Source organism: Passer domesticus, chromosome 5 (genome assembly GCF_036417665.1).
Source record: "Passer domesticus isolate bPasDom1 chromosome 5, bPasDom1.hap1, whole genome shotgun sequence".
Taxonomy (NCBI): domain Eukaryota; kingdom Metazoa; phylum Chordata; class Aves; order Passeriformes; family Passeridae; genus Passer; species Passer domesticus.
The window spans coordinates 14153958-14168999 of record NC_087478.1 but is presented as its reverse complement, the minus strand read 5'-3'; the positions used below and the strand labels follow the sequence as shown (position 1 = coordinate 14168999).

Genomic DNA, 15042 nt, shown 5'->3' with positions numbered 1-15042 from the left:
GGCCTTTGGTCACCCACAAATGTGCCCAGCACAGCCAGAGCACCCCACAGTGCTGAAGCCAGAGCACAGAGGCACATCTGCCCTTGGAGAGTCCAGCTGCAATGGCAGAGGACTGCCTTTGGCTGGGAAACCTCACCCAGAGACCATCCACAGAGCCTGGCGCACCTGCTCGTGTATTTGGAACACAGACTTGCCTGCAGCTATTTCTGCAGTACAAACAAAGCCCGGCTGCCCTGGCTGGACGCTGAGCACTGCCTCTGCATCCAGGCAGGGCTGGGGCTCTCAGCTGGGCAGGAACTGCAGCAGCAGCAGCCCAACATGCCGTGCAGAGCTCAGCCAAGCTGCATCCTCACCGACTCCTGTTCCCAAAAGGAAGAAGTCCCTTTTATTGATAAAATGTTGCCCTGGTGCCAGTAGGTATTTCCCCCCTTTTTTCCCCCAAGCCCTCTGTTTTCACCGCTGACCCTGCTTCTCCAGCCTGGCCTTACAGAGGATTTTCCATGAGAAAACTCATGGAAACCAAGCTCCTCAGTGGCTGGCTGGTGCCGTGCTTGCTGTGCCGCTGCTGGGAGCAGTCTCAGAGCCGAGCTCTGCTGCCCTCAGAGCGGGGCCGTGCGCGCTGACGGGCCGCGGCTGCAGGCCCCGCTGTGGGGCCCGGCAAGGCCGCTCCTAAATCGCCGCCCAGCCAGCGGGACACGCCACAGGCTCTGCCCGATGCTGTGCTGGCTGGCTGGCTGGTGTCCGAGCTCGTGTGGCACCTCGGGGCCTGTCCCTGCCTGGGCTACGTCTGGCTCTGCAAATGCTGCTGCCATCGCTGCGGGGACACCACGGGCAAAGTGGCTCCTGCCCCGGGCTCTGGGACTTGTGCGGCACCGGGAACTCAACATCCACCTCGTGTGGCCCCGTTTCAGCCATCCCTGGCAGCTGGTGTGAGGGTGTCTCTCCCCTAGGCTGAGGGGAAATGCCCACAGGGAGCTGTGGGAAGCAGCTCCCCTCTATGGTGCTGGCTTGGGGATGGGAGTGAAGGGAGGAAGAGGAGGGAGAGGAGGGGAGCACCTACCCACAAGGTACAGTGATACTTTAAACATCCTCTTTTTCCTATTTCAGTCTAACGGGTTTTAAATAAAGCAACATTTCAGTCGGTTTTGCCATTGTGAAAAAGAGTTTTGGAAGCCTGGTACTTCTTTGCAGTGACAGGTAATAGACAGATCTATTGATAATGACACAGTGCACGCATGAACGAGCATTTAGAGTCTTCTGTACGTGAAGTACCTAACAGTGCCAGAAAAAACCCTCACTAATACGGTGGGTGTGCGCTCAAACACATTTATTTTGTTGCTAATTCTTCCAGGACAGTGGGAAATGTTGCAGTGTAGATGACAGCCTATCTCCAATAATGAAATGCTGCGATTCGGTGGTTTTTCACACTCACATGGCATCATCTTCTTCCTGCCTGTATTCTTCTGAGAGGCTTAGCAAGATGGGAAAAGCTACTTCAGAAGCACCTGTGGTGTGTCTACAACTGAGGTGTAGGTTTGGGGTTTTATATGCTGTAAAACCTTTTCCTGTGCTGGAGGGCACTTAGCAACAGGTAAATAGCCAATTTCATTAGCAGGTGTGATTTCTCCATAGTGTCAGTTCTAGTGATTGAATCACTGAGTAAATGCTAGAAAGCAGTTTTATTTTAGTCTTTTTGTAGGCCTACCACAGCGGCACTTGCTGAGATTTGTATAGGTCTTTGTTATAGAAAGAAGACAAGTTTTGAGGAGGTCTAGATAGGAAAAAAGGAGGATGACTCATGTTTAAAACCAGAGGGGTTCTTGTTATCAAATACTTATCATGGTTACAACAAAGGAGTGAATGTCTGCAGCTCCAACTGGAGGAAAAAACCATGAGCTCAACAGAAGGTCAGTGAGCGAGAGCAATTACAGCTTGCATTGTAAAGTGATTTTCCCTCCACACAAAGGGGGTATTTATTTCTGAATTTTAACATGATAAACATGCAAAGCACAGATTTAAGGGCATCCGATAATGCTAATATAATGATAGCTTTATTCCAACATCCCTTAAAGATACTTCAATTATTTTATGCAGAGATTTGCCTGCTATCTGTGAGTGAATCAGAGATACGAGGCAAATACCAGTTCTTGTTACTGAAGGAACTGCATGTTTCAGTACAGCCTAGTGCTATGAATCTCGAGGAGCCAGCAGCATATTGTGTGTTGTTCCTTTTAAAGGAATCACTGGGAATATTTCTGGGTTTTTCTGGGTTTTGATTGGTAAGAACAGTCGGCCAAGTACATCAAGCCAAGGTGTTGTGACTGTAGAATTGACTGTACTTATTTTTTATAATAATATTATAATAACCACAGTTATCAGTGGCACAGTTTTGCTGCTGTTCCAACACCTTGTTGCAAAACCTCAGGTGTACAGGTGGGGACTCCCATCTTGCTGTCCACTTATACGAATTTGCTTGGCATATCCTGCTCCTCACCTTGCCTTCACCATGAGACTTTTCCCTCCTCACAGCCTTTGGTACACACAGGGGCTGCTTATCTCGCCTGCCCACTGGATGCAAGTCTCCTAGGAGTCTCTGTCTTCATGAGTCTCTTGAGACATTACTTTGGAAACAGGCGACTGGAGACATACATGTATTTCAGACAGGATCTCACCAGGGCTTTCTTCAGCCCTCCTGGTGCCTTACTAGTCACCCATCCACTCTTCCTCTGCATTATCCTTTCTTCTTTCTTTATTAGGCCACATACCTTTGCAGGGCTGACAAAGGGGGCTTCAGGAGCATATTTAACTATTCCATGTATTATTTTCCTGTTCAGAAGGAGTCTGCACAATTAGGGAATCCCTAGGAATTCTCTGGTGTGTTCCAAACAAATTTCTAAGACACAGATGATGTAAATTCCCTGAGATGCACCAGAAGGGGCCTCCAGACAGTTTGGGAGGTTTGTCTATCTGCCCATGGAAGCCACTCTTGCTGCCAAAGACAGCAACATCACCCATCACTGCTGGTCTTTGAGAACAGCACCCCTTGCACAGACACAGTTACCACACTCCTTCTGGTAATCTGCATACAAAACACACAAGTGCTTTACTTTTTTTTCTCACAGGTTAAAAACCATCTGGTTTTTTCCTCTTCTGGACTCTTTCAAAATTGTCTGTGTTGTTCCTAAAGTGTGGCCCCGTGGACCAGACCCAGTGCCAAGCTCAGGCTTCAGCACAGCTTAGCCTGGAGAAATTATTCTCTCTCTTGCTATATGAACACAACTGCTGTCAGCATCTTCCAGGACAATCACTGCTTTTTATGCAGCAGCATCACAATTTGATTCATATTCTGTTTGCAGCCCAGCTGTAATCCACAAATTATTTAGTCCCAAACTGCTGGGACTAAAAGATACCTTATAAAGGTATCTTTTATTTTCAATCCATTTGTGCTTATTTATCTCCCTCCTGAATGTAATATTTCCCACAATTTTTCCCCCGACCTTCCTTCCAACTCATCAAAACCATTTTTTAATTTATTCAGGCTTCCCAGCCTGCAATCCTGGTAGAGTTAATACTTTTATTCACTTCATAAATGTAGCCTCTAACTCCTTTGTTTACTGCATTAATGACAACATTTGCCAGAAACTGTCATGAGAGACTCCTGCTGGACTCTTCCTTTCCTCCAGGTTTGCCCACGTATTGATACTTTCCATTCGCTCCTGCTCACAGAAAGCCATCCACCAAGGCTGCCTGGTCACTCCTGTCCTTTCAGGGCCTGGTACCCAGGGAAGTATTTAATCTTCTCCTCAGTCTGCAATAGCCCTTTACTCATGGAAGAGAGAGAATTTTCTTCTCCTCGAATTCCCTCTGGCTGGTGATTGTGTGCTGATGGCCCACTCAGTTTAAAACACAGCATTCAGTGCTAATCACTGCACATCCAGCCAGTTGCTTTGATTTCATGATCAGCCTGAAGCAAAGCAAACCACAGAGCAGCCTGTGGCACAGGGACACACAGGCCCCTCAGTCATTATGGCAATCTTGTTCTTCTCAGAGCTGGACAGAATTTTTGCCCCCTGGGAAACAAAGCAGTTCAGGAGTGATGGAATTGCTCAGTGCACAGGCACAGCCTGCTGGGGCTTGGGAAGGTTCTCCCACCACCTGTGGCACACACTGCCCCAGGATCCACACTGCACGATTCCTGGACAGGTGTCTCACAGCACTTACACACCTTCTGCAGGATGGGATGTCTGTAAGAACACTCAGTCACTTCAGTGCCTTCGATGGTTTGCAAAATGAAATCATCAAATAAAAATTCCAGTGATGAAATTCATTATTGTCAAGTGTTCAGCTGTAGGCATATGCTCCAAACTGAAGTACTCTACACCCTTCCTTTAGATGGCCAGCTTGGAAATAACAGGCATCTACAGTCACTTGCACACTCATGGCAATGCATAATGCTGCCTGGAAAGAACACCTGAAATCATACCCTACCAACTCAGTGGCAAAGCAGCAAAAATCCACCATGGAGCGCTGCAGAAAATGTGTGTGAGTGCTATAAGCCAGTTTAAAAGTAGAGCACATTTCACATGAAAAAGATGAACAGTGTGAAACAGCAACCCAAGAATGGGAATGGACACGGTCTGTCCTTCTGAAAATACTTCTGCTGCAATGACACCCACCTGCTTCCCCACATGCCCATTCAGTGGGGCTGGTCCTGCTCTCATGCATGACCCCTGCTCTGGTAGTTCAGTTAGAGATGACCTCTGGTGGGAGGCAACCCCACAGAAATCCTCCCTGATCATTTACCCAGATTGTTCTGGCAGTCCTCAGTGCCCTCAGAGTCTTTCCAGCTGATCCATGTGATGTCTGAAGTCTCAAAACTGCACCCTGTACATGAGCCAAAGCCTTATCATTTTGAGAGCATGGATTATCTGAGGTGGCCATTATTCAGTGTTTTACTTATGACACCTTCCCCTCACTCTGTGTGATCCACTACAACCTCAGACACTGTTCTAAAGAATTGCTGCACAGCCAAGAAGTGCTGTAACTGTGCAGTAGATTTTTGTGACTCCAGTACTCTTACCTATTTGTCCTGATTGAATTTGCTTCTCTTTTAGGCAATTTTTCTAATTCATAAAAACAATTTCAAGTTTTAATTCGATTTTTGGAAGTGATTAAATTATCTCCAGTTGATACAAACCAATAATTTAATAACAAAATATTATATATTGCTTCATCAATGGAAATGGCCAGGTAATACCAAAAGGAAGACAGGTCCCTATGGAGCAGCAATTGTTCTATTTCTCAAGTTTGATGCCAGAAGACTAATAGCATTTTTCTGAACAATCTAACCAGCCTTAGAGTACTTCACAACACTTCAAACAAGGCCAGTATCCTGCTTTGATTCTAAAATGTCTTCTTAAAGCAGTTGTTTCTCTTTCTAATCCTAAAGCTCATTATATTGCTTTTTAAGAAAATTGTTTCCAAACTGTGTAATAGTAGCAAATTTTCATTGGTGGAGGTAAACCTGGATTTATTTATTTTAATTGACTATTTAATTCAATGATTATCCCTCTTCTGTGAAGCTTGAAGGAAAAAAAAAACCAGAGTATTTAGGTTTTCCCTAATGGACTAAATGCTTATCCTTTTGTTAAATAATTGATCTAACTTCGTATTTATTTTCTTGCTTCCCTTTCTAGTAGAAGTCTCATTAGGCTTTTACATTCATAAAATTTTTTTAGTTTTTATGTTCTTTTTAACACATGTCTTGCTTTTACATTTATACATAGCTACATATTCTATTATTGTAGATTTTTCTTTCTAAAGAACTTCTGGAACAATTATAATGGTCTCTTACTATGCTCCCAAGTTTCCCATTGCACTAGTGTAGCTTGTCATTATGTGTCCTTTTATTAGTTCTTAAAGATGACAAATAATTTGTCATTCTGTTTGTTTCAACCATTTTATTAAGTATCCTGGGGTGAATTTCATCTCTTCCTACTTAGGTAAGAATTTCCAGCATTCCAAAATGCAACTTCTCAGAGAATACCACCCTCCTGAATCCTTTTCATCTCCTAGAGACACCTCCCTGTTGGCACCACACAACAAATTCTTCTGAGCTAACTTGAAATCCATCTAAATTCTACTCCATGGCTTTCCATCTTTGTCTAAAACGACAAAATTCTATTTTGTAACCAAGATCAAACCAGTTTCTTTTCCAGATTGGCATAAATTCTCACTTGTCTGAATCAAACCTAGGAGTCACTCTTGAATTAGACTCCATGAGCCAGTGTCCCTCTCATTTGAAGGAACATTTGTGCCAGAAAATTTTCTGCATGTAGCAAAAAGAAAATATCTACTGCAAGATGGATCCCAATGGAAGAGAGCTTTTGTCAAGGCCAAGAGTTTCTCTCAGGACAACTCATTTGTCACATAACGTGTCACCTTTTACCTTTTGTAAACATAAACACTCTTTGCTACTCTTCAGATATGGCAAGTTGTTTTGCTAGCAGCTAGCATTTCCTGGGAAGAAATAAGAATTTTGTGTTCCATTATTCTCGAGAATAAAGCCAGGAGTAAAAATGGCTGTAGGTGATCTTTGGGAGAAATTCAAGCTCCAAGCATTAACTCTCATCCCAAAACTGGAATGAGTGTCAGTAGGTGAGTCCACGTAATGATTCTCACATGTTACAGATTGAAGATGTCAAGCACAAGACAGGAACTCTCACGGGTCTGCAAAGAGCCCTTTGCCACTAGAGTTCTCAGTCCACTTATTATAACTATTTATTTCCACTAAATATATATATTTAGAACCCAATACCAAACAGAAGAAGAAAACCCCGACAGTGAGGAATAGAATAACCTAGTACTTAGGCTGGATAGACAAACTAACTTTGATGAAGTAATACCTTTCTTTAAAAGTTCTTTCACTTAAATGAACTGCAAGATTAGTCTTGAGATTAATCTTTAAACTAATGAAAGATACTGGCTAAATGAGAGCTAATAAATGACTCTCAGCTGAGTAAGTTTGTTTTCTGGCCTTCTAGTGATATGTTGAATACATGGCACACTGGGAACCAGCACAAATATCATCATAAAGATTTGTCTAATCAAATAAAACAAGAGAAATATAGTGTAATTTCAATTTTATCAAAAGTGCCAACACTGTTCATGCAAAAAATGAATGTAGAAGATGAAAGGAGAACACCACCACCATATATTAGATTTAAACTTACTCTTTATGATGCACTTTCATCAAAATTTGTAGTTGCCAAGTATCAAATTTTACTCATGCAACATCAATCCACTAAGAAATACATATTTTGGTGAGAAAATTAAAATCCATATTTATGTAAAAACTGTTTTAAAATTAAAATAAAACAAGATTTTTTTTTACAAAAAAAAGAATTTTTTTTTCTTTTTGTTAACAGAATAATTATTTGGAAAATGTAATTTCCCACATGAAATAGTTAAAGGAAGTTAAATATATTTAAAAATGGAAGATTCTGCATTTACATAGTTATGCCATTAAGATTGAAGATATGTTTTCTGGCAAAAAACTTCTCATGCTTAAAAAATGCACCTTAGTTTTATACTGTACATTACAACATACAGTAGTAAGAAACAGAATTAGTAAACAGGTTATATGCAAAGAAAAAAATTACGTATACAAGACAATTACAACTGTGACACAAAAAAATAATGTTCAGTTTAAACAGTATTTGAAGGCAATTCACAATCATTTCAGGAGTTCTGTGAAATTTAAGGCCATTAGTTCTAAATAAAATGTATCTGACACAAACTCACAAAACTGTGTATTTTTTACAAAATATACATGCAAAACTATTTTGTAATTATATATGAACAGGCATATAATAATTTTTTTTGGGTAGTTCCGTACACAAAATTGTGAACAAAGCAAACATAGTTGTGCAATTTTTAGACCAGTTAATTAACTTTATTATTCATGCACCCTGAATGGAAATGTGATTAAATGACAATATTAAACCCAAATAATATTAAGCCCAATATCCCTTTGAATGGGCAATCTAGACAAAAAAAAAAAAAGTTAAGATTTAAAATTTTCAGAGCTTAAAATGGTCCATTATAAAACATCTGCTGTAATCACTTCAAAAGACATTTCTGATGCAAAATTTCCAGTGCTTTAAGGAATGCATGATATGATTTAACGAGCTCAGTGAGTCAACTATAATACTCTGATAGTTCTGGATTGAGGTAATTTTCTTTAATTAATTATAGCAAGTAACTATTCTAATTTCTTTCAGTAGTTAGTTTAAAAAACTGTAAACTTAGATAAACTTAGAAATTGGAGAATCTCTGAAAAAATACACATACCTCCCCTTCAGTCTGGAACTAGTCATAAGTCATATGCAATTATGTTGTCCACATTTAGGAGTTGAAATTTTCAATACATGAGATGAATGGATTACTGAGAACTGACTGAAGCACTTCAGTTACTTTAATACACATATTTGTCCTTAGCTTTCATTTGTATTTGTCTGGACAAACATTCAAAGAGATATTGCTTCTCTTGTTATCTTGTGACAAACTATTGCAAGCTAGAAGACATGTGAGTCAATATTCCAAACTTTTATTCTTAAGAATAGTTATAAAAGTACTGAAATTTAAAAATAGTAACATGTAAACATTGATACAGAGTAGTAGCATTCCTATACATTTATATACACACAGTATTCAGAGAGGACCCAATCTTCTGAGTTGAAAACCTGACTTGTGCTTCCCCCCCTCCAATAAATACATCAAAAAAGTAGGGTGCTTGGACTAAAAAAAAAGTCTCAGAACATCAACATTTTGCTCCTAGCATTTAAAAGCTTTCCAGTTGCTTATGCAACTAATAGGAGAATTTTGGTATGTGAAGAGAACTTTTCTAGCTCCAAAAAGTTATCAGAAGCTACTGCTGCATCCAGAGACTTGTGATAAATGCTGAACACTTGAGAGCAGTCATATCTGAGTCTGCAGCACGTGCATGGGGGGTGTGTAGGGGGGTGGTGCAGGTGATGGCTTTATTCCTCTGACTCTCATGTAGGACAGAAACTGCTCTGGGATTTCAGCCAACACATCTTTAGCAAGTCTTGCCATGCTCAACACGTGGTTTCCACTTCTGTCAATGTAATCTCGGAATGGCACAAACTACAAAACAAAAGAGATGTTCTCTCAGACACACAATATATCTTACAACATAAAACAAGAAAGCTCAGCCTAGGGGGTTAGAGTACATGAACATGGTACCTCACACAGTTTTAATGTACACATATGTACTTTGCATTTTATGTTACCTATTTTATAAATACACATTGTATCTCAATTCTTATAGAAATTGTGTAACACTTTCACTCGGGTGAACCCCTTTGAACCCCTTTACACGAGCCATGGCTAGCTCAGGTTGCTTATGACATGCTTCACTGATATATTTGGGTTTTCTCTCAACCCTTTCCATGTAAGAAGGTAATTTTGTCTCAGAAAGCCATTCTCAGCTTACATTCCCTGCTCCTGCAGCCACCCACCAGACTGCCTCCACTCTGGTACTTGGTGAGTACATTTTTTTGACCTCTGAAGTGAACAAAACAGAAAGGATGATGTCAAATTTTTGACCATTTTGCTGAACCACCTGAACACTTTTAAAAAAACACTTTTTAAAAAAGAATTTGTTATGTGATATCCAGATGTTTAACACCTAAACTATTTACCTGCCCAGCCCTGGCTTGGATTTCGTAATACTTAATGAGAATCTTTTGCTACTGGCATAAAAAAAGGAAACAATCCAGGTTCCTAGATTTTTTCCCTTGAGTAAAAAGTGCATACAGTCTGAGTTAAAGAACATGTATCCATCCTAAGAGATCACCTTACCCATTAGTCTGCAGACCTGAAATCTCAGACCACTGTTCTGTAGCAAAGTGGGGCTATTTCAACAGTATAATTGTTGAAATGCAATTATACAACACAGAGTGCCTGATCTAGTTCTTCTCCTCTCCTCCCACTGCAGAGATGTCAGAGGAGCTGGAGGAACTATGGACAGGAAAGCAAACCTAGAGATGTACAAGGACAGCTAACATGAAGATGGCAGAGGAATAGAATGAAAGGCAAAAGAGAAACCAAAGGGAAACTGATGGAATGCCAAGTGCTTTTTCTATAATTTAAGAGTGTAATTAAAAAGGCTGATATGCAAAATTCTCAGGAGAAACAACATGTGCATCACTATAAGTAAATATTCTCCTAAAATATCTTAAACAGCAAAAGGATAAGAAAGGAGCAGAAATTAAACAAAACTGAGGAAGAATTGGTACACATGTAATTCAGAGTCCCACAACATGTATACATCCTAGTGAGGAGGAATAGTGAAGGACATGCCTTTAAATGAGTTGCAGCTAGTAGTAAATATAACACATACAGTGACTCACTGTTAACAAACTTTTCCTGTACTAATTTAATCAAAATATTTCACAATACTGTTAGAATTAATAGGTAATTTCACCAGATAATTTAAATTAACCTAATAGACAAAAAAGTATGTTTTTTTTATTTGAGTAGTTAGTTTTATAAAGGCAAATCAGTTTCAGCCTCTTAGATACAAAATAAACCAAATTTAGATGGCTTGACAGAATCCCTTTTTATTTATTTAGTTAGTCTAAAAAGGAAATATTTGTTAGTATTTAGACAGAAAAAAGCACAAAAAAATATTGTCTTTGGGTGATTCAATATGGCATGGGGCAACATTTTTATTAAAATATATTAATAATAAATAAACATTTTATTACAATTCTGATATGCAATGAATTCCAAAGAAATACAAAAGGGTATTCACGGCATTTTTTTTTTCCAGCACAGGTTAGTAATCTCAAAACAAAGCATTTTCACAAATCTTGTTTATAATATGTTAGAACTCTATCCATTTATGCTCTTTAAAGCTTTTTGGGCTGCTGTTATTAGAGAAATTATGTTGCTTCTATTTAAATACATTTAAACATAAGTGTAATGCTTGCCAGAAGATACCTGAATTAGCTTTAAAAAATTCTGACATGGCACTTAGGGCTTTGCAGAAATACGAGCTTGGGGTCCACCCCACACATTTACAGAGCAACAAATTACAGACAGCCCCTCTCCAGCCCAATATGGACACCAAGGAACACTGCAAAGGCTTTGACAAAATGAGAAACAATTCCTTATCTCCTGTTCAGCTGTCTTACATCATCCCTACCTTCAAAACTATCTGACAACAATGACCAAAGAAGCCAGCATGTTTTACTCTTCTAAGAGTTTTGGTATGTCACTTTTTCATCAGTTGTTACCTCTGTATGTGGCAAAAATGTAAAAAGTACCTTTCTCAACTATTAGAATGAAGGAATCCATGACTTTCTTTAATGTATATCCTAAAAGAGTATGAGGATAATTTAATTTCTGACATCTTATGCTCATTTCTCATCCCCATTTAGAAAAAAAAAAATAGAGGGAATTTTAATGCAGCATGCAAGAAGACTGAAAAAAGAGTTCTGATCATTTTCATTTCCATATATTTATGTAGCTTTCTTTATTTTTGTATTTTAATAAAACCAAACTATAATATCAGGTGTCAAATACATGTTTTGAACATGTCCTTGGATTGAAATATTACATCCACTAGCAGTTATCAATCCTTAAACATTCACATATCAGTATTTGTAACATTAAGCATTTTGAAGTTTCAGTTCCTCCAAATATAAATGGAAATAAACACATCTCCAAGTTCATCAGCTGCTATCTGACCTTAATTATCATGCAGTATGAGCTATTGATGTGGCTCACTTATTCTTCCTCTATATATATTCTACTAAACAACAATATAAAAATCCAACCTGACTTGAACAGAAATAACTGCAAATAAGTAAGAGGAAAAATAAGTGAACACTACCAAATTTGACATAAGGAGGAATAAAGGAAGAAGAAGAAATGGCAGTTCTAAGGTGAGGTTTGAGTCTAAGGATGCCTGTCAGTGTTTAAGAGGCATTTGGACAATGCCCTTATTAAAAGCTCTAACTTTTAGTCAGCCCTGTACTTAAGTGGCCAGGCAGTTGCATTAGATGTCTGGTTTAAGTCCCTTCCAACTTAAATACTCTATTTTATAAATGTATTCTGCCACTACCAGGAAAATATGGCTTGCATATAAGGTTTAGTTTTAGCCAGATACCATTTTTTCTAGATACATCATGTTTCTCCAAATTTTCAGTAGCTAATTCTTTTCCATGGCTGTATAACACCAAGACTTTATAACAATGTCCTGCCAGTTAGGGGTCATTTCCTAACAAATGCAAATCCACTACTGTGTGTTATAAAAAGGCTTAGAGCTGTCACAGAGTTTCTGAGCTTGTTATAAACACCTCAAGATAAAGTATGTCAGTGCTAAGGTAAAATGAAAGGTAGGAATATAGATAGAAATGAGAATTCAAAACAAAGAGGAACAGTAAAATCTATCTATGAGAAGATATTTTCTCTCCCACCTGCACAATGTCTCTTTCTGCAAATCTTCCTCTTGAAGAAATCCTCACTACATCCCCATCCAGTTCTTCCATAGCTTAAAAGAAAATAAAGAAAAAAGTCCTATGAGTTCAGGTACACAATAAAATCATCTTAATGAGAAAAAGTTCAGACAACTTACACTTTTGAACAATAAAAAACCCAACAATTCTTCTTTAGCTAACTCTGTTAAGATCCTTTGCATCAGAAAATACAAAATGTTTTGTAGCTGTTTTGCACATTTTCATGGTGACAATATATACTTTTATCTTTATTGTCACCTTCAGAAAATAACAGACTATGACAAAGTTTTTATCCTTTCATCGCTCAAAGCAGCAAGCATGTCTGATTTTGTAGAGCAATATATATACTTTCAGAGGTGGAGAAGAATTCATCTTCAGCAGCTATTGTTACAGAATATATCAGAGGATACAGCATAGAGAAGTAATAACTCACATTCACATTGAAAAAGCAGTATCTTCTAATGCTAAGGAATGAGGAGCGCTTAAAAAAAAAGTCAAATTTATTGGGCATTTCTTCTTGTATCTTCTGAGCAGGATACAGGAAAGCTCTGTTGTCCAGATACCTGGAAGCTACTCTAGGTAGAAAGATGCACCTGCTCTCTTGTCAGTGTTGAAATCTGGGATCTGAGATCCCAGATTATTGCTGAGATGTTGGTTCTGCAGCTCTACAAACCTTCTTTCAGTGTGTGCTATGGAAACCAAAGCCCTGCACCTCAGCATCTCAGGGGTTTACAAACTGGTTTACAAATTTACTAAATTCACTGAAACCAGCACTTCAAACCCTAATTCTTCTGAAGCAAGAACCAGAAAGTATAAATGACACCATCAGGAGCCAAGCTGAACAGAGTGTATTTGTTCAAAGAAAAAAATCAGTAGGTCTGCAGAGCATGTTGCCTGGTGATGCTGTTGCAAAAACGTACATGTGTTCAAACCAGGAGACTGAACAAGTATTTGAAGGAGTTTCACAACAGAATTTCCAAAACAGACAAAGACATCCTGCCCAGGAAACTCCAACTGAAAACCAGTATTCAGGGAAATATCCTATTTGCTTAGTCGGTTCTTAACATTCTCTAGGGAGCTACCCATGGCCATGTCAGATACAGAATACTGGGCAAAAATGCTTCTGTTGGGACCTGTTACAGTCATCCTCTCATTCTTTAAGTGAAGCTCTGCCAAATGTATGTGTCATCTACCCAAGATTCAAACTTTTAAGAACCCCTCTGGTATCCCCCAGGAGCTGGGAGATCTAGGGAACAGGGAGATCTGAAGAGAAGCAGCCAGAGGGCAGAACTGAAGCTCCAGGGGCACTGGAATGTCCAGACTCCCTAAACATCACGCTCCTGCAGGCACACTCCTTCAGCATGCACAGCAGACATGGAATCTGTGGTTTATTCCAGAAGGAATTTCTGTAAATGGATGTAATTCCTCTGTCCTCTTGGGCACTGAGGGACCACAGATTTGGCACACAGCTCAGGGTGAATCTCCCTGAGGCAGACACACCAGGATTGTGGCTGCAAAGATGGAAACTGCATCCTGCAGTACAAACAGAATCCCAACTTCAGGAAAGGGGGAGGGTGGACACCCCAAGAACATGTCCTGACTGAGAAAGGGAGCCTGGGCAAATCCAAGGACTAGACAAACAGGAAGAAAGGGAAAATGCAATGGAGAGGTCAGAGAATGGTAAGTAACACAGGACTATGCTGGAATTCTCAGGAGTAAAAATGAAGTTTACAAATTTCCATCATATGCACTTATTGATAAAACCTGTCCTTTCTCACTGATTGTGACATACAATCATCTGAAGTGTAAAGTGTTCACCTGGACAATTTCTTCATGGAGTAAGATACTTAAACTTATGACTACTATACTACTTGCCAACCAGCATAATTCTTGTAATAAAATAAAATACATTTTAAATAAAATAATTTTTGTCTTGTTTTTTCCTCTTTTTTTCCTAAATTTAGAGTATTTGTACAAAAATTAACATGTACAGTCATTAGTGAACACTAACCATCTGTGGTAGTAGTACCAAGTATATTTCATGTACAACAGAAAGCATACTGTCTAACCAGATGAACTGGAATTAAAAAGAAGTTATTTAGGACTTTGAGGAACAGACACACACAATGTCTACACATCACAGTGCAGTGATACATACTTAATAAATTAATACAAATAATGGAAGCAGCTTAGTTATTACAACAGAGAATGGTGCTCCAGAATACCACACAAAGAATATGTAAATAACCTGGTAATTTCTCTCCTGCTGTAACATTCTGTCAATGCTGCTGCACAGTAGGGCTCATTCCTGTTACCAAGTGAAACCCTGTTTAATCCAGATCACCTCAAATGTATTTATTTTTCTTAAGATTTTATTACTGCAGAAGATCAATATTTCCACTCAACTGACACTTCACAAGGCATCTAAATATTTGTGTTGAAGAAATTGAACATTTCCTGAGTATTCTTACTTTACTGTAAATGCTGAGCCCCC

The 15042-nt window shown here is 39.1% G+C and overlaps 1 protein-coding gene and 1 long non-coding RNA gene across 3 annotated transcripts in view; one reads left to right on the top strand and one right to left on the bottom strand.

Annotated features, from left to right (window-relative positions):
* The first annotated feature begins 293 nt into the window (after positions 1–293).
* LOC135301736 (uncharacterized) lies at positions 294–14366 on the top strand. The gene is made up of 3 exons (XR_010363462.1): positions 294–417; positions 1108–1197; positions 10022–14366. It is a non-coding gene; the product is annotated as an uncharacterized LOC135301736 (long non-coding RNA).
* The window catches only part of CPNE8 (copine 8), a 70042-nt gene continuing 62216 nt past the window's right edge, over positions 7217–15042 (bottom strand). For both annotated transcript variants that reach the window (XM_064422090.1, XM_064422088.1), the window contains 2 exons: positions 12510–12583; positions 7217–9168 (listed from right to left, as the gene is read on the bottom strand). In XM_064422090.1, coding sequence (XP_064278160.1) covers positions 8980–9168; positions 12510–12583 — 263 coding nt within the window. In that variant the 3' untranslated portion in view covers positions 7217–8979. The remainder of the gene's footprint in view (positions 9169–12509; positions 12584–15042) is intronic.